At 39.2% G+C, this 23744-nt stretch overlaps 2 protein-coding genes across 6 annotated transcripts in view; one reads left to right on the forward strand and one right to left on the reverse strand.

Moving 5' to 3' along the window:
• The window catches only part of ABHD18 (abhydrolase domain containing 18), a 70397-nt gene extending 61451 nt beyond the window's left edge, over window positions 1–8946 (reverse strand). The window contains exon 1 of one of the 3 annotated variants that reach the window (XM_073237054.1): window positions 8527–8946. In XM_073237054.1, the coding sequence (XP_073093155.1) occupies window positions 8527–8946 (420 nt within the window). Of the gene's footprint in view, window positions 1–8432 lie in introns of all 3 variants that reach the window. The other 2 variants (XM_073237053.1, XM_073237055.1) reach the window with 2 other exon arrangements.
• Window positions 8932–23744, forward strand: part of MFSD8 (major facilitator superfamily domain containing 8) — a 50336-nt gene continuing 35523 nt past the window's right edge. Inside the window, exons 1-4 of one of the 3 annotated variants that reach the window (XM_036997900.2) lie at window positions 9008–9071; window positions 12738–12838; window positions 15649–15740; window positions 19040–19083. In XM_036997900.2, the coding sequence (XP_036853795.1) occupies window positions 15722–15740; window positions 19040–19083 (63 nt within the window). In that variant the 5' untranslated portion in view covers window positions 9008–9071; window positions 12738–12838; window positions 15649–15721. The other 2 variants (XM_036997899.2, XM_073237057.1) reach the window with 2 other exon arrangements.

Raw genomic sequence — 23744 nt, forward strand, 5'->3', positions numbered from 1 at the left:
ATCCAGTAGAGGCTGACACTTGAAAGATTCACCACATCCAACAGAATGCCCTAACACACTGCAGTAGTGTATAATTCAATTTTTTTAAGGTTAAATTTCTTCTTTTTCTCATTGGAGGAAAAAAATATTTTTCCTTCTGTTTACTAAACAGATTTCCAGAAACATTATTTTCTCTCTACTGTTCTCTAATTCCTATATTTAAAATTTAGAAATCTTTTATAAACTTAGATATAGTTGTAAAACCTACATTCCATTTTTAAAACCCCTTTCAAACAGCTCTTACAACTGTTGTTTTAATGTCTAAAATTCTACAGTGAGGTTTCCATATACATTATGTTCATCATGATTTATAAAATGTCCTATTATCAAAATAGCTGATAGTATGTTCAATCTATGTACTAACTGGGTAGTACTATTATTATTTTAGTCTTCTCACCCAATTTTCTTTATTTCCTCCATTATTATTTTATTCTATCCTTTCCTTTAAGTGTCTTTATTAAACATGTGACAGAATTAAAATTATTTAGTCTTTGTGATAACTACTATGAATAGGATTTCTTTTTTAGTAATATTCTCTTTAGATGAATATTACTAATTTGTAAGAGAACAGTTTATTCTAGGATTTTTTCTTCTGTCCCACATTTTGTATTAGAATTGCATGCCAGGAATGAATGGATCATATATTTAGGAGAACCTTATTTCTCTTTGATGGAATATACTTCTCTCTACCATATCATGCTATTCCTCTAATCAGAAAACCAAGATCACAGGTCATCAAGTGAAAAAGTTTTATGCATGTTACCACTTCACAGAATTAGACTTCTCAATGCATATCCCTAAACATTTTTACAGGCCTGCCTTTAATAGATTTCTAAGTATATTTGAATAATATTTTTCTAAGACATTACTATTTATATACCTAATTGGAAGAGAGTATTGATCTGAAAATGAAAAAAAGCTAAAGAATATTAAAAAAAATAATTTATGCAAAATACATCCCATTACTGGCAGGAGCTATAAAACAAAACCTTGAAGAATTTTGCATGGAGGAATATTAAATTATATAAACAAAATATCTTAGTTTCTATTGTAACATGCTTATAAATAGTGTCTCAAAATAACAATGTTATAAATAGACCAGAGGAGAGATCCTACAAACTATTTAAGAGGGCTAGATAGTAAATATTATTTAGGTTTTACAGGCCAAGAGGCAAAATCAATGATATTATGTAGGTACTTAAGATAACAAGAAAGAAAACTAATATTCACACATTTTTTGTTGAGGAAAATCAAAATAATAATAATGATAAAGTATAATTTTTTGTGCTATTGGTCTACTAATGAGAAGAATGAAATATTTTTCTTGGAATTTTGCTTAATAGTTCAAAGTTAGTGCCCCTAGCGTCTAACTCTGTACTAATATTCATCTGTAAAAACTATTTTTAGTTTGCAATCATACAAAAACAGGCAGGTTGGTCTATAGAGCATACTTTGCTGACCTCTGGGCTAGAAAACCAAATAAATCATAGTTATGTCACAATAATGTCACAAATACAAAGATACAATGATAAAATACTATATTTATTATAACTCTAAATAATCCAAATCCTATAAAATGGCAAAAATAAAATGTAAATACTAAATCTAAGGTTTTACAGGGTAGCTCTAAAATTAGTGTTCTACCTAAATACTAGTTATTTAATTGGCCATGTTTTGTCTAAGTTCTTAAAATTCAGAAGTCGGTAGCTAAAAGATAAGCAACCCAAGTATCCATCAATGGATGAATGGATAAGCAAGTTGTGGTATATACATACAATGAAATATTAGACAGCCTTAAAAAGGTATGAAATTCTAAAATACTACAATGTGGATGAACCTTGAGGACTTTATGGTAACTGAAACAAGCCAGTCACGAAAAGGAAAATACTGTATGATTTATGAACCTGAAATAGCCAGAAAGTAGAATGGTGGTTACCAAGGGCAGAAAGGAAGGGTAAATGGGAGGTTATTATTTAATGGGTATAGTGTTTCAGTTTTGCAAGATGAAGAGTTCTGTAGATGGATGGTGATGATGGTTGCATAATAGTATGATTGAACTTAATTACAATGAATACTTAAAAATGGTTAAGGTAGTAAATTTTATGAAGTGTATATTTTACCACAATACAAAAGTTGGAAAAATTTTAGATACTGGAGTTAATTTGAAATCTTTTAGAGGAAGCAAATCGATACTTTCTTTCCCTCTTGACAACTTTCTCAGTAAATAAAAGTATTTCATTATTCTATTGATCTTAGAACAGAACACATTAGTAATATCAAGGCTCCTATTTTTCTCTTAAAAAAAAATGTCACTGCCTAATTTAAATATTTGGAGACCTCACTAAGGCCTTTAAATAAAAGAATTTGGAGAGATGAAGCCAAATCTCTTGAAGCTAGTTCGTTTCCTCCCTTCTTCTCCCTTCCCCTTTCCTGAGGATCAGTTTCTAAAACCCAGCAGACCTGGGTTTTCTGCTTTAGAGTTTCCTTTAGCTTCAGTCAGTTGTCAACTGCACCGTGTACTCATCTGGAAGCTTTAATGGAGAAGAACCCACTTCCAAGCTCACTCAGGTTAGCAGAATTTGTTTCCTTGCAGCTGTAGGGCTGAGAGCTTCAATGTTTTGCTGTTTGTCAGCTAGAGGCCAGCCTCAGCTCTTAGGGGCTATCCACAGTTCTCTACCACATGGCTCTATTCATAGGAGGTTTACAGCATGGCAGCTTAATTCTTCACAGACAACAAGAGAGTAAGAGTGAGTGTGCGAGCAAGAAGAATCTTACATAACTTACTACCATGGGCATGTCATCCCATCAACTTTGTTATGTAGCATAATGCGATTGCAATTAGGAGAGTGACATCCAATTGCCTTTGTCATACTCTACTGATTAGAAGGCAAATCACAGGTCCTGCCCACATTCAAAGGAAGAGTATTACAAAAGCTGTGAACATCTGGAGATGGGCCCCTGAGGGCCACCCGATAGACTGTCTGCCACACTGGGAGAAGCCAGTTGTATTTCTCAGCCTTTGAGTAGAATAGCTGGGCTGACACCTCAAGGCTTTCAATACAAGTGGCAATTACCTCCTTTTCCCATTTTCTTAGCAGCAGGAAAACAAACAACAAATAACTTCCATAGACATGATAAACATTTGTTCATAAGCAAGTGAGTTCTTGAAAGTTTGTCTAAATCATGTTTATGTATTTCCATTCTAATTAAAACCCTTGCCTACAAAAAGAAACACTCCCCCAAAACAAAATGGGAATCCTTGCCTCTTAGTATTTTTTTATTCATTAAACAAATCATAAAAGGCAAACTGGCTTCCGAAATGCTGTCCTCATTATATACATTTTCTACTTAGTGCAATTATTAAAATCAAATAAGTATATGTAGTGTATATTTAAATTGCTTGACTAGTTTTTTCTTGAAAGATATGTCAGCTTGGTATATTAAAGAACGTACCTGTTCTTTGAGCTATGGTCTGGCATGGAGCTCCTAAAACCCTTGGCATTTCCCAAATGATAGAAGTGTCTTTGGTATGCGAATGAGGTAACTCATGGCAGGTCCCTAGATACAGGCTAGTTTCTGGCTGGTCATCAGAAAGACTGACCATTTGACTAAAGGGTTGACTTTGGGCCATCCTCACCTCCAAGAGGGTATGGGAGCTGAAGACTGAGTTGGATGACCTGGCCAATGACCCAGTCAATCATGAACACCCAAATAAAAACACTGGACACTGAGGCTTCATAGAGCTTCTTGGTTAATAAATATAATGTGTCAGAGGGAGATGTACCCTGACTCCATAAGAAGAGTACATCGAAGCTCCACATTTTCTCCCTTGCCTCATTCTACTCTTTACTTGGACATTTCTAAATTGAAACCCAGTATAAAGATTTTCTCAGTTCTCTGAGCTGTTGTGGCAAATCATCAATACACAGAGGTCACAGAAACCCCCAAAGTTGTAGTCAAGTCTGTCAGAAGTGTGTCTGGCCTTGGAGGAAATGGCATTTGGAGGGCTGAACTCTTGACATGCAGGATCTGCACTAACTCCTGTGGTGTTAATCTTCGGGTAATTAATGTCAGAGCTGAACTGAAGTAAACCCAGCTGGGGTGAAAATGAAATACTTTATTCTTTAATTACCAAAATTCAGAATTAGTGTATTATATTCCAAGTAAGAGGTCAACTCTTTTTTACATATTTGGATATGTAATTCTATTCAGGTAAGTTCAATAGCATAAGGAAAGATAATTCTTGAGTAATGAATGATGATTTTAATTATTTTATTCCTTGTGTATTTCTGGAGTTGTTATAAAAATGGCATATAATATTTTTGTGTACATTTATTAAATGAGTAGAACAGTGGTATGTCATTATAATGTGGGACTTTATTATTTTGCAAGTATTACAGGCCGCTTATTTTCTCTGCAGTGGCAAGAAAAGCACAGGGTCAATATCTTCCTTTGTAACATCCATGGCCTCAACAACAGTAAGATTCCATGTTCGTGTTAAAAATAATCTCAACACTCATAGTTTATAGTAAGAAGAAAAGTACTAAAGCTCATGAGACATCACATTTTCCTATGCAATATTCTTCTAGGTTAGTAATAGATAAAAACAAGGTTTGACAAACATACAGAAGTAGAAAGTTGCACAGGAAGCAGGAAACGACCTGAGAACAATGAACTCTTCAAATATTTTGTAAAGTACTATATTTATTATGTGCCCAAATTGTTGTTATTTCTAATTTTCAACCGTATGCTAGAACAGTGATTTTCCAGATCACTTTAATTCCATGTAATACAGGCCATAAGAGACAGTACTCTAAATCTACAGCCAGTATGTTCTTTGTATTATTTACCTGTCAGTAAGTAACTGGCCAATAAGAAACAGAAAGCAAATCAGATACACACATAGCTTACTGTAAGTTTGGTTCTAGAGTCTGGGCTTACATAGATCTCCAATCCCATTTGAGTCCCAAGAAAAATATAAAAGACCAGGTTTTCTGAAACACTGTAAACCTGTAGGTTTTTCCAGGTAGGCCTAACTACTATCCAGTGCCACCATGAACAGATAATGCAAGCTCAGGGTAAGGATAACTTCAATTTGCCAAAAGGAGGCATCCTCTGGAGCCATACCAGATACTTCAAGCCTCCACATCAGGCTGAACTAACACTAGTGAGCTTCTGCAGAAATAGAAACCACTTTTGAAGTATGTATCAAGCCAAACTGACACAAGTCATTATACTTTTATAGCCAATGTGAAAGGGATAAACAAAGTGAAACATAAATAGAAGTTCTAGTACAGTGCCAGGAATGAAAAGTCTTTCCTAGAAACAGGCTCTGCTGCTGAAGTGGCACTCATCATCTACTATGCCATCTACTACTTTCATCTCCTATCTCTCTGGTACTTAATTGAACACAGCCCTAACTTTTTCTAGACTTTTAGTCTCATATAGTCGATACATATCTCAAAAGCATAAATGAAATTAAAAAAAACCACTATGTCCAAGAACTTTACTCCACAAAAATGCAAACCTAATTTTTATCTTATAACTTCACTTTTAAATAATTTCTTTTCAATACAAGCTTAAGTAGCAAAGAAAAGGTTTAGATATCTACTATTAAAACCAACTCTACCTCAACAAATTTAATTCCTTTAATCTTATATAGGAGAAGAGTAAGAAAATAGAAAGTTTTTATGTTTGAAGGAGTGGATATCTATTCTAAGCAGTCATCTGAGGAAATCCAACAGGGAGATTGTCTCCTATCATGTGAAATAGTCAGCAAAAACTCTAATCTCTTCTTAAACTTAGCTCTTCTTTTCCATGGGATCTTAAACAAACAAGGCTTTTTTAAAGTTTTTTTAAAGTTTATTTGTGTGCCACATGTGTGTTCCTAATAAATAATTTTCTTTCTTCTTTTTTTTAATTGGTACAATATACAGTTTATTCAGATTTCATTGGTTTCACGTGCACTCATTCCATGTACTTTTGTAGTATTAAGTTATCACTTGGAGAGAGTAGTGGAAAATAGCAATGTCAGAAGACCTGGGTTCCTCCACTAGCTGTGTGACCTTGAGTAAGTCACCTTAACCTAAAAAAGGGGAATAATACCTGGGAATAATACATAATAGCAAATTATTTCATTTACATAAAAATTGATTGCCTGTTTTCATATATATTAAGAGATATGGGAAGAGATTCTTCTTGACATTCTTTTCACAGGAAGGCTGGTGGGGAAAAACAGGCTTTACAGTCACGAGTTCCGTGTTCCTGGGAGTTCTAGCTCAGTTGCTTATTTGCTGTGTGACCCTAGGCAAATACTTAATCTCCATGCTTTCATTTTATTTGTATGCAGGAGACAATCCTACCTCAGAGGATTGTTGTAGGGATGAAATGATGTAATTCAATAAAGATTCTTTATCTAGCAACCATCTAGCTTGGTGCAAAGCTGGTTAAAAGTCCTTTTGTTAAATGAGCAGATGAATGAATGCTACACACTGAGTTAAGCTCCAGAGATTAAAAAAGAAGATGGTACAGTAAAGTAACATTATGGCAAAACAAACAAACAACTAATTTTTTTACCTATATACACCTTCTTGGAACCAATCATAGGAATCTGACATGTTTTTGTGAGCTGTCACAAATTTGCAAGACTGAATCCAAGTACAAAATGTCAGGTCTGGATTCAGAAGATAATTCTTAACTAATAGAAAACACATTCCAAGTTCAGGTGTTTGTTCACCAGTGAAATGTGCCTGATATGATAAACACAAGGTCACACAAGGTCACCAAAGATCAGAAGCGATGGTGATACCGGATTCTTGTTCAGGAAGCCGAAGAATGAGCTTCACAAACCCTCAAGGTAGGAGAGCAAGGTATAGGCTTTTATTTAGAGATAAAGTGAAAGGACAGAGCTCCTGGCTCACACCAGGAAGGGACAAGAGAATCCATAGTGGTGGGTTATCTAGGGGTTTTAAAGGCAGTTGAGGATTTTTGAGGACATGAAAAAATGATTAGGGGTGTGGACTTATTAAGTGGTCCCAGAATATTTAGAATTAACACAAGCAACTTCCTGCTCTGATGATTTCCCCCTGAGATACTAGCATCTTGGTCTGGAGGCATATGAAACAAGGCCACCTGCTCAGCCCCCAAGGTGGGCTGAGGTATTCTTTGCTAAAGAGTAAGTTAAGAATTTCTAAAGTCTTAACTTCTTGGGTGTTAAAATGCTGTCTCATCTTTAAGGTGGAATCCTTTTTGCCTTTTACTGTGTTGTTTATGGCTGGGCCTGCAGGCTAAATTAGTTGCTCAGTTTGCAAATCACCTCATCAGATCTGAAGGAGGAAAGACAGCACATAGGCTTGGGCCTTTTAGCATGTTAAAGTGAATCTCACACATGATTATAAATGATTAGCATAATATAAACATGTGCTACTCTTCTTTACCTGGGGTATATTAACTGATCTCACTGAAGAATGACTCTAGAGCTGAATGTTTAACACAGAGTTTTAGTAAGGGGTTTCCTTGCATGTAGTTACACTGCTGACTGCAAATATCCTGCCTTGCTTTTTCCGGAGGCCCTCACCCTACTCTGACTACACCCACGGTTCCTGTCTCAGTAGCATATACCATACTACCTATACCTAGAAAAAGGCCTGGCATAGGGTAAATTCTCAAAAATACTTGTGAATAACTGAATTTGGGTCCCAACTCTGACACTTTCACACCGAGTGTTTCTGGGTAAATCATCAACCTCTCTAGATCTTAGTTCTCCGTAAAATAGAAACGTGTCTGCTTTACCTATTTCACAGGACAGCTGTGATCAAATGAAATCACATGGGAATGTATTATTGCTAATAAAACAGTAATTATGACATGCATAATGAGTACTGCTACCAATTATCTTACAAGCCTACTTGTAGAGGCAAGATGATAGAATTTAAGCACCAGGAAAGAAACAGCACCAAGATCTACTAAGGGAAAAAAAAAAACCACAACATTTTCTAAAAATGTCATCTTCCTTGTGATGAAAGAAGCTGGTCACTGTTAAGCTGGTGCTGTGCCTTTTCTACCCCTAGATTACAGCAGCAGGCTTTGCTGAGTGGCATCGTGAAAGGCTGCCCCCAGCTGCGCAGGTGGCGGCGGCGTGCGCATCTGGGTATCAGCAGGTCAGAAGCGCTGGACCCCATCTTAAGGGCTCCATCCAGATCCTAATCAGGCACTGACAGTCAAGTGTCTTTGCAGTTAACGGAGCGAGAAAACGACAGCGGGCAGCTACCTGCCCCTTCCACGAGGGTAAGGGATTGCCCGCCAGCCCACTCCACCCCCTCCAGCCAGAGCGAGCCCGGGTTCCCGGCCTCGTTTTGCGCCCCCTGCCTCGCCCCTGGACGCGCGCTCCGTACCTCGGCGTCTCTCGCCAAGCCCTGCACCCCAGTCCCTGCCTTCAGGCACGTACGCAGCGTGCCGAGAAGCTCGTGGAGCGCAGCCTGTACTCACTGGCCGCTCCGCGGGTGCCTGCTGTCGGCTGGCCAAGCCTGCCAGCACCGGCGCTCCGCTGACGCTCGGGATTCGCCTTCTGTCCGAGCCCCAACCGCAGCGACTGCAACCTTTCGGGAACTCAAGGGCACCGAGACCCAGACAGCGAAGCCACGGCAGACGGACGAGCCCGGGGCGGTGGCAGACGTTTGGACACGCCCCTGAATCCTCCCCGCCTCCCCCCACGCTGTCTCCGGAGGAGGACAGGCTGCGATTGTAGGAGGAGGACAACGGCACGCTCCGCCCCTGACCTCTTCCCGCGCCGCACGGCCGGGACTCCCGCTGACCCCGCTTCTGACCTCGGGACCTCCCGCCCACTTTGGCCGCCGGGCGCGCACGCGCACTTGCTGGCTGGTTTTGACAGCTTTGGTCTAGAGGCATAGGAGGGAGCAGAAGGTGTCGCGAGAGTTGGCCTTACACCGCCTTCTGGGCGCGGTAACTATGGCGAGCCTGGGGATTGACCCTGAGCAGGAGCCGCTCTTAGGCGACCGCACACCCGGAAGCAGGTGAGCGGATGGGGAAAATCCGCATCCTTGTATTCCGCTGCGCCAGGCTCCTTTCCTGGCGCTAGCCGCCCCGGACCTAAAGAGGGGTGCGGGGCGGCGGGACCCGGCGCCTGGTCGTGCAACCGGGAGGTGCGCTTCCACCGCAGGGAAAAGGCGCCTGGCTGCGAGCCGCCGCGAGCCCGAAGTTTGTGGTGAGGGTGTTAGAGGCACTCAAGACTGCCTCTTGAACTTTCACTGCAGCGGTTATGCGAAGCTGCTGCCGTTCTGCATTTGGCCTTTACAGAGCTGATCACTTTACACATTTCACACAAGTTCCAAAATGATGGTTTTAATCGATACTTAAAGATATCGCTGTTAGTGTTGATCTAATTGCCTGATAACTTTTTTCATATTTTGTTAGCAAGTAAACCTAAAATGGGCTCATTTCTGTCCTATGCCAAATATATAAATAAAGCTTAATTTAAGCATGAAATAAAGTTTGACCCTTATAGTTCTGGTTATTTTGATCTTAGTTTATAGACTCGAAAGAATTGTTACAGTACATCTCAACACGCAATTAAGTACATATTTTTGCGTTTAGAAAAAGAGGTATTTTATTTGAAATATATATAATAATTATATCAAGTAAATTAAGAAATGCACAATTAGCTGTCTGCGACCATGTTGAGGTTTGCTTACTTGCCTAAGAACACCACCAAACTTTTATTTTAACCACTTTGCTTGAAAACCTTTGGAAAATGTATTTCTCTGGTCTCTTATTTACTAAACAGAGTATGTGTAATGCAGTCTTATCTTTAGATCATTACAATTAATATCAGTGCTGCAATATGTTGAAATAGAGAGTAATGTCTTCCAGACCTGTTGAGGCATTTTGGATTATTTGCTTCCACACTTATTCTACACTGCTATACTTTCTAAGTTTTATGTCTGCTTTTTAGTTTTCCTGGCTATTCTCTTTCTTGCAGACTATCCTCCTCATGTTTTTATTATCTATTGGCAACCCCTGTTTTTTGTTGCTGTCAGCAACCTCCCTTCCCCCAACTTTACTTTGGGACTTCTAGTTTGATGCTGCTTTGAAAACTGAAGCCAATCTTAGCAGAATTTTGTGTGGTTAGGATATGGAAGCTGTGACTGAGGGTTCAAGACCTTTCCGATTACTCAAGTGCTTGAGCTTTAGTTCGTCGGCGTTGTGACATTTGGAATTCTCAGAGCGCATTTTGCTTTTTCCTAGTTCCTAACTGTTTTCCAGATAGGTTTCAGGATCCTTGAGGTACGCCTAGGTGTAGTTTTATGTTATGCTCTGTCACCTTGTTCAAATAAGTTTACTTTAAAAAAGGAACTTCTTTTCTTACGCTTAGCTTCCATTCTGTCCAAGTGATTGATTGATGTTCATTAGGTTTCATCCAAATTTAGATGTTCTGTTTATGAACAATACCTGATTGCGATTCTAGATTTAGCATTTTGAAAATAAAAAGGGGATTTTTTCCTTTTTAGAACAGTTCAATAACGTTTTTAAAAAGGTCATTAGATTTCCTAGTAAAGTGAACATATGTGCAACTGATTGGCAAACCCTATCAGTTTGAGTAAACTGAATAAATTGTACAAACAGAAATCTAATTCACCACTAACCTTTCCTCACTAAATTTGATTATAATTTACTGATCTGGTGAGTCCAGAGGTGCCCGCTGACACCATCTTTAGGGTTTAAGAGAACAGGGGTTCACGGGCCATACAGAAACAGGTAATAAGATTGGTTTTAACCTGAAGACTGTAGTTTGATCCTAAAAGCTTACAGGGGTTTAAAATTTTTCTTTGCAACTTTAGCCTAGTCTCTGTAAAACAAATATTACTAGGATCTTGGGCTGCACAGAACATATCCTTATAAAACAGTTTGAGTTTATTTTTGTCTTCTAATTTCTATGCTGTTACACCATCACACTCTTCTGTCCATGAGCATACATTCCTTTCTCTTATCTTCTTTGAATATGGGTTCTTTTCTGCTCTTCGGTAGTTCACAGATGCTCTCTCTAGTAAAAGTGTAATTTAGTTTTTTCCCCCAGTAAAGCCAGAGTCTTTTTGCATATAAAATTTTGCTTCTAACCCAAGTCTCCTTATATTGGATCTTGATCTGTTGAGCCTGAATATGGCATTTTTTACTTATTCCTTTTAAGTTTTATCTAACTTATTTTGGTGATCCATTCACTCCAGTATATCATGTACTCCTCCTGGTTTTTAAGTTACAAATTTGGTAAGCACATTATCATTTGAGGTATTATAGTTTGTAATGAAAATGTTGAACAAGACCATATATTACAATTTTACTTGAAGGAAAATCTCAAATGGAGAACTAATACCAGAATGGAGTGATGATAGTAGAAAGGAATTGAAAAGTTAAACAAATCTCCTTGGAAGTGCACCACTCCTTCTTGTGCCCTTCGTGATACAAGAAGACAACTTTGGAAGCTCAGTCTCTGCTATGTGACATGATTAGTTGAATCATCAAAGTTAAGAAACTATAATAAAAACAGTAACTTGATTGAAGGACAGTTACATTCTCCTTTGTTCCTACTCTCTCCAACAATATAGAAAGACATTTCTTCACCAAAGTTATGCTTTTTGAATGAAAAAGAAGGAAAAGGTGAATCTTCTTAGTTTGCAGAAAAGTTGAAAAAAAAAATGCAGTGAACACCTGCATACACACACCCGTTAAGCCAAACTACCCAAAAGTAGGTTGCAGACATCATGACACTTAATCTAAGTATTTTAGTTTGCAGTCTGCATCTTTCTAAAACAAAGACATTCTTTTTCACATCTACATCACTGTTATCACAGTTAGAAATACAATAGTAATTCAAAATACCATACACTATATAGTCTATACTCAATGTTTTCCAATTGTTCCAAAAATGTAGTTTATAGCCATCTTAAAAAAATAGGATCCAATTAATGTTCGTGCAATGATTGTTACATCTTTTTAGAGTCCCCCAATTTAAAGCTGCCTCCTGTTCTTAAAGATGTCTCTCTTGTCTTCCCAACACTGAATCCTGTGACTGGTCTAGGTTGGTTTTCTGCAAAACATCTCACATTTCAGATTTGTAGACTATTTCTTTCTGAATAGATCCTGGTCAAACATCTCTAGCAAGAATATTCCATGGATATGATGAAAATATCCTAATGTATTTTATCAGGAGCCTTCAGATACCAGGCCATCCCACTATTGGGGATACTGAGCTTGAACCTCTTGGGTAAAAGGTGACTGCTCTATCTCTAAAGTATAAAGGCTCATTTTCCATTTTGTGATTAGTTAGTGGACAGTGTGGTGATATATTGAGGCCCAGGGACTATTCTGTCCTCAGCAACCTTTCAACCAGTTGTTTTAGGATCCATCGATGAACCTTGCTTTCATCCATTATTACTTGGAGGTAGTTCTTAAATTCTATCATCCCTTCATTATTTAATAGCAGTCATTAAAAGAAGAGTTTTAAGCTCCAAATCAAGTTGAAATTACTCACACAATCTTATTACATTTTTCTGTAATCAAATTATTTACTTCTCTTGCTTCCCTAACTAAAGAAAGATATAAGCAAAATAGTTACTTGAAAATTTTCGAGCTTATTTTAATGATAGTTCATATTAGTGATGATCTGTTTAATTTCTGATCTCCAGAAAATAACAAAGGGTCCAGTAAAAATATAATACTGACCCAGTGCCTTAAAGTGATATCAGAACTCAGTGCTGTGGGATTGAACACTACATACTTTTTGCTGGTATGTATTATTTGCATTATGTATTCTAAAATCCAGTATGTTGATCTCCAAATACAGACGGTCCTGGACTTGATTATTTGGCTTTACAATGGTGTGAAAGAAGTATGCATTCAGTAGAAACTGTGCATCAGATTTTGAATTTCGATCTTTTCCAGCCTAGCAGTGTGTAACAGTACACTCTTCTTGTGGTGGTGAGCAGCGGCAGCGAGCCAGAGCTCTCAGCCAGGTGATCATGAGGGTGAACAAGCAATCTGTGTACAACCATGTACCTATGCAGTCGTCGTTTTTCACTTTTCAATACAGTATTCAACGAATTATGTAGGGTATTTATTTTATTATAAAATATGTTTTGTGTTAGATGATTTTACTCAACGGTAGGCTAATGTCAGCTGTCTGAGCACGTTAACAGGGCTAGGCTAAGCTCTGGTGTTTGGTCGTTAGGTGTATTAATATATTTTTGATGTAGGATGTTTACAACTTAGAGTGGGTTTGTCTAGATGCAACCCCATCATAAGTCAGTGAAGATCTGTATGGGCATCTGGGCTTGTGCTATTTTTCAGGTATACTACATTATGGTGAAAGGTCTATTTTTATGGAATGGCATATATAGTATGAAGCACTTCACATATATATTACATCAGGAACTAATATACTTGGCATATAGTAGATTAAATGCTATATTCCTTTTCTATCATTCCTTTTCTATCATTCCTAATCACATCACATTTGAAAAACAGTTTTTTTTGGGAATGCTAATTGATAGCTCTGAGGTCTATTTTAGAAAATAATCTTGGAATAAGGCATTTTGTCTCTTGTACTTATCTTAATTATTTGAAGACCTAAATGCTCATGTTAAGGTAAATTTGTTAACTCTTTTTGTATGCATGTGTAAAAATGTGATGAGTACTCACTTATCACCTTGAGGTAGAGCAGGAACATGGGACAAGCACCATAATTATCTTTGTCTGCCTATGATGAAAAATGCAGAGATATAAACAGTATAGTAAGAACAGGAGGGACCCCATCTTAAGGCTGAGATTCCACTTTAAAAACCAGAAATTTCAGAGGTAAGATTCCCAACAAATTCTTTGTTAATCAGCCAACAACCAACTATCCTAAGGCCGGGCAAGCAGTCCTAACTGATATGTTCCCGCTGCTTGAGAGTAACCGCTATCTTGGAGAGGAACAAGATCACTAAATTCCTTGTGTTAAGTTTATCTTACAGAACTATCTGGGGGACCAACTGGATGGTGACATAATGTCTGTCACTGGAGAGAGACATCATGACACCACATCTCAGCCTATGCACCACTGCCTGCCCTTTTCCCCATACTTGAAATCCTTAGGAGACAGAATCCTGAGCCCTTAAGCATTCCTCTTTGAGATTGCCTTCACTCCCCTTTCTTCGAGTGTGTACTTTGCCTTAAAGCCTTCTCACCATTCATTTTACTGTGTTTTGTTTCTGTGCTCTTCTGGTGGTAAGCGTCTCTGTTATTTTGCTATTTTATTCAATTTTCTAGGCTTAAGCCCAAGTCCTCACTCTCTCTGTCCTACCTCAGAGAAGTATAGAAGTGCTGCTGAGATCTCTGATTTGGGCTTGCAAGTTCTCACCACCTGGGTGACCCAGACACGACTGCAGCTGTATGATCATGCTTGTTAGTAGACTGCCCAAAAATCTCCTTTCTTTGCCTTTGGGAAGTTCTCAGAACATAAACTCCCTCCATCCAGTGCTCTGCAGCTCCCCCAAAGCCTGAGGTGGTAGGGGCTTAGTTCCCATGCTGTGCAGATTCAAGAGGACACTGGACTCCAGGTGACCCTGGCTTCAGGTGCTGGCAGGGGATTTGCCCCATGCCCAGCTGCAGTTAAATGAATTTCCCTTTCCTCCCTCTGCTCTTCCTTGTCCTCTGCTGCCTGCACAGCAGCTGCCATTCACTGCTACTTTTGCTTTGATGAATTCCTTCCTAACCTACACTTGTCTGACCTGTTGAAGAATTCTTTCTCAATCAGAGTCAAGAACCCTCCCCTGTCCAGCTTGAGGTTTCACCTAGTGTGCAGGGAGAGACCCCGCCTCAATCAACTGCCTGAGAATAGCCTGACAGGCAGGATATCTGGTTAATATTCTTACCCTTTCATATAGGCTCACAAGCCTATATGATCCCAGTCTAGGGGAACTTCATCTCTTTTTGGTCCACTAATAGAACTGGTCTGGTAATCCATGTTGGAGCAAAGGCAAGTGCCCCTAGATGTCCTCGGGCTGGGAATGTCTCAGGTCACATCAAACTTCCCTGGTATCACTTCTACATTAATTTTCTTGAAAGTACCTAGCCAAAATAGTTTCCTACAGCAGTTAATTTGCTGTCATCAAGAAGAACATGTCATAATGATGACAGTAACTAGCTTTTAATACTTAGTAGTTGTATATCCCACATTGGGAGAGCTAATTGTTGAGCTAGTTTACTGGATTTATTTTGATACCCTTTTTTGTCAGTTTAATAAATTTCAACACCGTTGATTAATACATTTTAAGCATGGCAACAATAGCAAAATAATTGGTTTATTGAATGCTTTACCTTTTTAAGCTACTTCATGTCTCCTGATTCTATGTGCAATGATGCATAAATACAGTCCATGGAAATTCAAAGACAATATTTATTCAGAGATGAATTAGTACAGCAAAAACCAATATTAGTAAATTATACTTCTGTCGTATTATTTTCATGACTTTAGGAGAGAGAAAATAAAACTGCACCACAGAAAGGTTTCTACATAATGAAATAATTTTATACTACTGTTTTCTTGTTTACATCTAGAGAATGGGATGTTATAGAAACCAAAGAACATTATAGGAGCCGATGGAGATCTATTAGAATTCTGTATCTTACTATGTTTTTCAGCAGTGTAGGTAAGTATTAGAAATTATACATAATTTAAGAAATTCAGAGAAAATATATTTTAATGTTGCTTAATTTTTAAAAATTATCTTTTATTATGTTAAAAATCACATAACATAAAATTTACTATCTTATAACCATTTCTAAGCTCAGAAGTGTTATGTATGTCTGCATGATTGTGTAACCAGTCTCCGGAACTTTTTCATCCTGCAAAAGAGAAACTCTATATCCCTTAAACAAAAGCTCCTTGTTTCTCCTCCTGCCAGCCCCTGGCAACCACCTTTCTACTTCCCATTTCTAGGAATTTGACTACTCTAGATATTTCATTTAAATAGATCCATATAGTATTTTTCTTTTTGTGACTAGTTTATTTCACTTAGCATAATGAAATAAATACAAAACCTCAAGGTTCATCTATTGTAGCATGTGTCAGAATTTCCTTTCTTTTTAAAGCTAAATAATATTTCTTTGTATATATTGTAGGGAAGGAAAAACTTTTCCTCTACATTCTTAGGTTCCGTAGCTGGGGCCTGGAAATTAAACTGACAAAAGACAGATCAACAGGAGAAAACCACACAAATTTATTTGATGCTAATATTTTTATATGACACGGGGGCTTCGTAGAAAAGAAGGGAAACCCCCAAAGAAATGGTTAGACCACAGAAAGGTTTCCACATAATAAAATAATTTTATGCTATTTTTTTACCATTTAATAAGGGGTAATAACTTCTGGAGAGATTAGTAGACAAAGTAAAAGGGGTTTGGACTTCTAGGAATGATAAATTTTTGAAAAGTGGGAAATATACAAGGAAAACTAATGGAAGGTAAATGTTGCTTTAATAAGATTTGTTCGTGTAGACTCATTTCAGTGTTGACTCTCCATCTTCAGTAATAAGATTGTTGTCTTCTTCCTGATAGTGGGAGATCACCTTCCTCAGTGGAAATTTATGCTTTGTTTTTAGGCAGAAAGGGGGAGAGCAGAGAGCCCTTGCTGCATCTACTGTTTGTTACTTGCCTTCAGTTCAAAATCAATATGCCAAAGTAACATATTGTGGAGTGGCATGTTCTGATCCCCTTCAGTGTACACCACATTTTATCCATTCCTCTATGATGGGCACTTTAGTTGCTTTCACTTGTCTCATGAATAGCTACTGTGACATGGGTGTGCAACTATCTCTGCAATATCCTGCTTTCAGTTTGCTTGGGTATACAACCAGAAGTGGAGTTGCTGGATATATGATAATTCTGTTTTTAACTTTTTGAGGAGTTGTTACACTGTTTTCCATTGCTGCTGCACTATTTGTACATTCCTACAACAGGCAAGGTTCAAATTTTTCCACATCCTCACCAACTCTTATTTTATGTTTATCTAATAGCAGTCATTGTAATGAGTATGAGGTAGTGTTGCATTGTAGTTTTAATTTTCCCTGATGATTAGTGACGCTGTGCATCTTTTCATGTGCATATTGGCTACTTATATATCTCCTCCTGAGAAATGTCTATTCAAGTCCTTTGCCCACTTTTAATCAGGTTATTTTATTCTTTGTTGAGTTTAGGAGTTCTTTATATATTCTGAATATTAACCCCTTGTCAGATACATGATTTGTAAGTACTGGGTCTTTGACTGCTTCCCAGTAATTTTTTTTGGCTTTGCCCTTTCATACACATTCTTAGCTTCATTCTTAGGCTATCGTAAGGTTGCAACAGCAGTTCCAGGGGTCACATCCATTCATGATCATTTTTATTGATTGAAAGGGACTTTTGTTTTTAAACCTCCACAGAAATGAGGAGTCCTTTCCCAGGGGTCCCCAAGGAGACCTCCCCTCACTTGTCACTGGTCAAAGCATGGCTGCCCGTCAATTTTTAAGACCATCTTCAGCTAGGATAGTGAGATTACCCTAATTGAATTCGTTTGATTAATTAGAAGTTACTGTCTGGAATTTGGGGTAAAGACAGTTTTCCCTAAGCTTGTGTTTTTGTAGAAAAGTGATGGATACCAGAATAAAACTGGTATTCTATCAGGAAGGTGGAGGGGGACAAATGAAAGTTCTTTAGGTAGCAATCTCTGCAATAGATTGGTTTTTCACTTAAAACCCTTCTAATTTTTGGTACTCAATTATCTAAAATTACAAGTAATAACTTCAAATTTAACAGAAAAGAAAAAAGAAAATTATCTTAACTTTAGACTTAATTGGCTTAGTAAACATTTCACTTGTTCACAAGTTTCTTGATTATCAAAGTATAGCCTTGGTTAAAGTAGTAGTTTACTCTTTCAGTCCTCTTTCATCAAAGTTAATGTGTCAATGCAAAATATACTAAAGTAAAACTAATAATTAAATTCTTTCTAAAAATAGGCCTTATAAAAGGAATGAAGTACAGATATTGCAACAACATGGATGAACCTTGAAAACATTATGCTAAGAAACAAGCCAGACACAAAAAAATACATATTGGTGTGATTCTATTCATATGAAAATACAAAATAGGAAAACTCATCAAGATTAGTGATTGCTTAGGGCTACTGGAGGATGGAGGGTAGCAGAATAATAGCTAAAGGGTTCAGGTTTGCTTCAGAGGTCACTAAAATGTTCTAAAATTGATTGTAGTGAAAACTGCATGTATCTGTGATTTTACTAAAAATCATTTGATTGTACACTTTAAATTGGTAAATTTAATGGTATATGACTTATATCTTAATAAAACTGTTTTTAAAAAAATAGCCCTTATAGAATTTTGATTGGAAATGCCCAACATTTAAAAGTGATAGATAGCATTGTAGTTTATCATTACAGTTCTCAAGCAATAAAGGCTTGCAGAGATAATGAATTTTCTTTTAAGCTATGGCCATCTTGGAATATCCTGGATTCTTTAAAGCACTACCCCCTGTGGATGATCATTGCCTTTCTTCCTAGTCTTCCCTATAGGTGATTATCTCTCCCAAACAACACAGGTTAAAAGTCTAGCACTTCCATTACAAAGTGGCCTTTCCTCCATTCATTTCTGCTACAAAAATGTAACAAAGCTTTCAGTAATTTCCATTTACAATAAAGGCATGTGGAATAAGGTGAAATAGGTTCTCTTTTATTATATTAATTATGGCCAGGGGTTATAAATACATATTTTTGTCAAGTCTTTAATATTTTTATTTTCCTTTTGATAAATAAAACCCCATTGCTTGATAAATTAGACATTTATGGGAATAAATTTATAAATTCAGAATAATATTTTAAAATCCATGCTGTAGTTTAAAAAATTGTATCTACAAATAGTGATGAAATTATCATAACTAACAGAATTTCCTTCTTTACAGGATTTTCTATTGTGATAATGTCAATATGGCCATATCTCCAAAAGGTTTGTTCAGTTCAATCTGTTCTTCTCTTAAGTAGCTGTAGCACTAATAACTCTTATGTAGTTAAAGAGTTTTCTAGGGAGTCTCTTTGGTATTCTATGACTTAATGTTTACTCGAATAACTTGAGATAATAATTCTTCAAAAGAGGCGTATAAGTAAGGTGATCATATGCTTTATTTGAAGTGAAAGTAGTGCTGTGCCAGGAAAGTAGAGTTGCAACTGGGACGGTCCTGGCAGGTGTACCTTAATGGTCACCTATTTATTAGCCACTTTAGCATCCCATCAGTACTCCCTGTCTAATAAAAAAGAAACTAAACTAGGCATAGTCTGAATTCCAAAAATATGTAAATGATATTTCTATGGTATGATTTCATGCTTTCCCATGAAGTTAATTTGGGTTGTCAGGTGACATTGTTTCAGAATAATATTTTAAAATCCATACTGTAGTTGTATTTAGATAATATGTATTTTTGATGCTGTGGTTACTAGATGCAGAGGAGAGGCAACAAGAAGCAAGTTTAATGGGCACCCTGACATCAGTTGATCATCAAGTTCTGTCAGTTTTCTAAAAATTAATTAATTAATTAATTAATTAAGGGATGAACTTGCTAAAAATCAGTATTTAGGCTGAAGACATAATTCATCATATATCAGTATTTTACTTAAATTTGTTGAAGAAGTTCCTCTGTACTTCCTAACTTACTATTTACTCCTTAACCTGCTACAATCTAATTAACTCCTCTGCTACCCTGAAATCAGTCTTCTTAAGGTCGCCAATGACTTAATTGCTAATAAGTTAGATACTTTTCAGTCCTTACTTTAGGTGACATTTGGGTCGCATTTGACATTGTTTTTCTCTCCCTGCTTCTTAAAACCCTCTCTTAAGCTTCCATATATTTCTCTGTCCCAGCTTTGCTCTTTGTTCTTAAATTCTTCTGTGTGTTTTTCTTTATCAACTTGCTACTTACATGTTAGTTTTCCCCAGAAGTTGTGTGTGTGTGTTTATGTATTTTAGTCTAGATCCTAAGCCTTGGCTTATATTAGATCTATAGCGAACAATTTATTAGATATACCTAGTTAGATGAAACTAGTCTCCTCAGGTCTTTATACATTTTTCTCTGTTTTTTTTCTGGAATACTTCCTGAAAGGAAAGGAGCGACACACAACAGCAATTCACCGGAGAGTTCCGCTTTATTAGGGAAAGGTGCTGGGTTATATAGGATGGGGCATAGGGTGATTGTGGTGTTACTTGTACGGGGCTGGTGGCTGTTGGCTAGGTGCTGGGATTGGGAGAGGGGCGAGAGGTGATTGGGCTTCAGGTGGCGCCGGCGGGAACCGAGGACCCCGAAAAGAAGCCGGAAGTTCGCCATCTTACTGGTGGGGACCCTTCATTCCCCCCTTTCTCCTCTATGGGTTTGTGGACGTTGCTTTCTCTCTGACTGCTTCCTGCTGAACAGGGGCGGAGAAGGGAGTGAGGGTTTGAGGATTGGGAGGAAAGGGTTGATAGGACTCCCCACAGTAAGGATGAGTAGATGTGGACTTCTTCAGGTTGGAAATCAATGAAGGTTCCCTGTAACCATAGGTTGAGGACCTGTTGATTCCAATGATGCCAAGAGGATATGGGTGTCAGGAGCCAGGCGTCTGCGGCCATTGTTTCCAGGAACAGTTTCCAGCGGAGAGAGGGGTCCATATCAGCATGTGGTGAGGAGGTCACGTGAGGGTGAGGGGTCTTCCGTGGCCAGAAGCTGGTAGTTCCTGAGTAAAAGCTGGTTGAAAGCTTGATTAGAGATTTTTCCGACTTGGGATTTGATGAACTTTATTATACAGGGTAAGAAGAGACAGACGAGAAGAATGACTATTATGGGGCCTGCAATGGGCCAGAGCCAGGTGAGGAGGGGGTTTGTTAGTATTGAAGAGAATGGGTTGGAATTGGAAGCAGAGTGGAGGCTGGAGGCAAGGTCAGTGAGTTTGGTGATGTCAGTTTCTACAATGCCGGATTCGTTGATGTAATAGCAGCACTCTTCCTGGAGGAAGACGCAGGTGCCGCCCTTCTCGGCTGTAAGCAGATCTAGGGCCCGCCGGTTTTGAAGGGTGACTTTAGCTAGCGAAGTGACCTGTCTTTGGAGAGAGGCTAGGGAATCGGCAATGAATGTCAGGGCTCCCTCAAGTTTGGCGTCGAGATCTCTAACTGCCCATAGAGAGTGACCCAAGGCTCCTCCCGAAAACCCCACCCCAATGGCTGAGGTGATTAAAGAGATACCGACCATGATGGGAAGGAAAGCAGCCCTTTTTGTGCGCGAGTGCAAGGGAGGTTGGAGCTCAAGGAATTCTGCCATGCTGTAAAGTGTAAGCTGTGGGATTAGAGTGACGAGAATGCAGGGTGTATCGGAGTTGAGAGGTAGTGAGTTGAAAAGGCTGCCATTACACCAAAAGAAGTGTCCTGGTTGCGTAAAAGTCTTAGAGCCGGAGGTAGGGGTGTAGATAGAGAGGCAGTGAAGTGCACTGGAGGGGGGTGGAGTTGGGCCTACACAGTGGTGGATGGTGAGATTATCTGGGTATTCTGGTTCCCACAGGGGTATGTCTGCCAGGGGACGGAGGGGTTGTCCTTCTGCATGGAAGGAGTAGTTGGAAATATTGAGGGGCACGGCGGCCAGCAGTGGGCGCTGTAGTGATGCGCACAAGAAACAATTGGCGGTGTTGAGGGTGTGGTTGAGAAAGATGGTGGTGTCTTGAATGAGCTGTAACCAAGAGTAGGAGGAATAAGAAGATGAAGAGGCGCCGTCAAGAGTTTGGATAATGACTTTTTCGGAATGTCTGATATCTGATGCAACTTGAGAGATCTGGGAGCGAGAGGGAACATACTCTCGAGAGATATGAAGGGTACCATGGGGGGTCGAGGACCCCTTGTAGTAAACTGAGGCTGTTACTCCAGCAGCCCATCGAGAGTCCCAGGGATCTGGGATTAATAAGGAGAATGAGCCGTTGGGATATTTCATGAAACGGTTGGAGGAGTAATACTGTGGGTACTGGAAGTCACCCATGTAGTGAATGGTGCAAGAACAGTAGGGGCATCCCCCGTAGGTGTCTTGCCATCGCCTGCAATAGGCTTGTCTTTGGTCATAGAGGAAGCAGAGGTAGGGAGAATAAAGGTAGCTGTAAATGAATACTTCAGTGGAGGGAGGAAAGTGGAGGTACAAAGGCTCAGAGCAGCCTTTCAGAGGGCAGTCTGATGTGGCAATGAGGGCAGTAACTTTTGTTTGATGCTGTGTGTAAGTCTGCTTGACTTTGAATCGCCATACAAAGGAGGGTGGGGCGGCAGGGAAGACAATAGGAATGAGGGAAAAAAGCGAGAGAGCAGTAAAGGAGGAAAAAGTCATGATTCAGGTATGAATGGCAAAGAGGGTGCACGGGAGATGCGGAGCTTCAAGGGATTAGAGGGATGAGGCGTGGTAGAGTAGACAGCGTCTTGGGCTGTATCCGAAGGACTCTGGATTGTGACTGATGGGTCTTGGGTGTCCAGAGAAGGTGAGTCTTGGGTATTTGGTTTCAACCTGGAGATATGAATCCAAGGGGTGACAGAGTTATCAGGCAGTGAGAGCTTGGCGGCCGAGGGGGTGCAGAGAATAACTGGGTGTGGACCTTCCCATTTCGGGGTGAGAGAGGGCTGATCTTCTGGTGGCTTATAAAACACTAGTTGGCCGGGCTGTAAGACAGGAGGATTTTGGGAGGCAGATGGATCAGGAAGGAGCCAATCTTGATATTTCCACAATTCAGTGCGGAGGAGAGAGAGTAGTGGAAGGGCTATATTGGGAGGAATTGGTCCTTTGTGGGAAGGGAGCCCCGGGGGTAGAATCGGGCGGCCGTACATGATTTCAAAGGGTGACAAGAAGGAAGGTTTCTTTGGGAGGGCTCGAATGCGGAGTAGAGCTAAGGGAAGTAAGCGAACCCAGTCAAGGTGTAGTTCTAGAGATAGTTTGGTCAGGATATCTTTTAGAGTCCTATTGGCTCTTTCTACTTTTCCTGAAGCTTGTGGTCGATAAGGACAATGTAAATGCCAGGGGAGCGAGAGCGACTTGGAGAGGTTTTGGATAATTTGGGCAGTGAACTCAGGGCCGTTATCTGATTGGAGGGAAGTGGGCATCCCGAACCTAGGAAAGATCTGGGTGAGGAGGATAGAGGCAACTACGGATGCTCATTTATTAGTGGTGGGGAAAGCTTCGACCCATCCTGAAAATGTATCTACTAGCACGAGTAGGTATCTGGTACGTCGTACAGGGGGCATGTTAGTGAAGTCTATTTGCCAATCTGCAGCGGGGACATTACCCCTTGCTTGATGAGCTGGGAAGGGTCGGGCTTTGAGGGGGGTATTAGGGTTAGTGCGTTGGCAGATGGTGCACTTGCAGGTGATTTGGTTAAGTAGGGTTTTGTATTCAGGAGAAAGAGGAAAAAAAGATTGTAAAAAATGGATTAAGGATTGGGGGCTGGGATGGAACAGGTCATGTAAGAGGCGGAAGAGAGACTCTTTGTCCTGAGAGCAGAGGGCGTCTTGTGATAAGGCTAAAACTGCAAGGGCAGACAGATTGTTGTCTGGTGCGTTTTCTGATAGGGCAACTGACCGGGCTACTCTGTCGGCCTTGTTGTTACCTCTTGCAATGGGGGAGT

The sequence above is a fragment of the Manis javanica genome, chromosome 5 (assembly GCF_040802235.1).
Source record: "Manis javanica isolate MJ-LG chromosome 5, MJ_LKY, whole genome shotgun sequence".
NCBI classification, from domain to species: domain Eukaryota; kingdom Metazoa; phylum Chordata; class Mammalia; order Pholidota; family Manidae; genus Manis; species Manis javanica.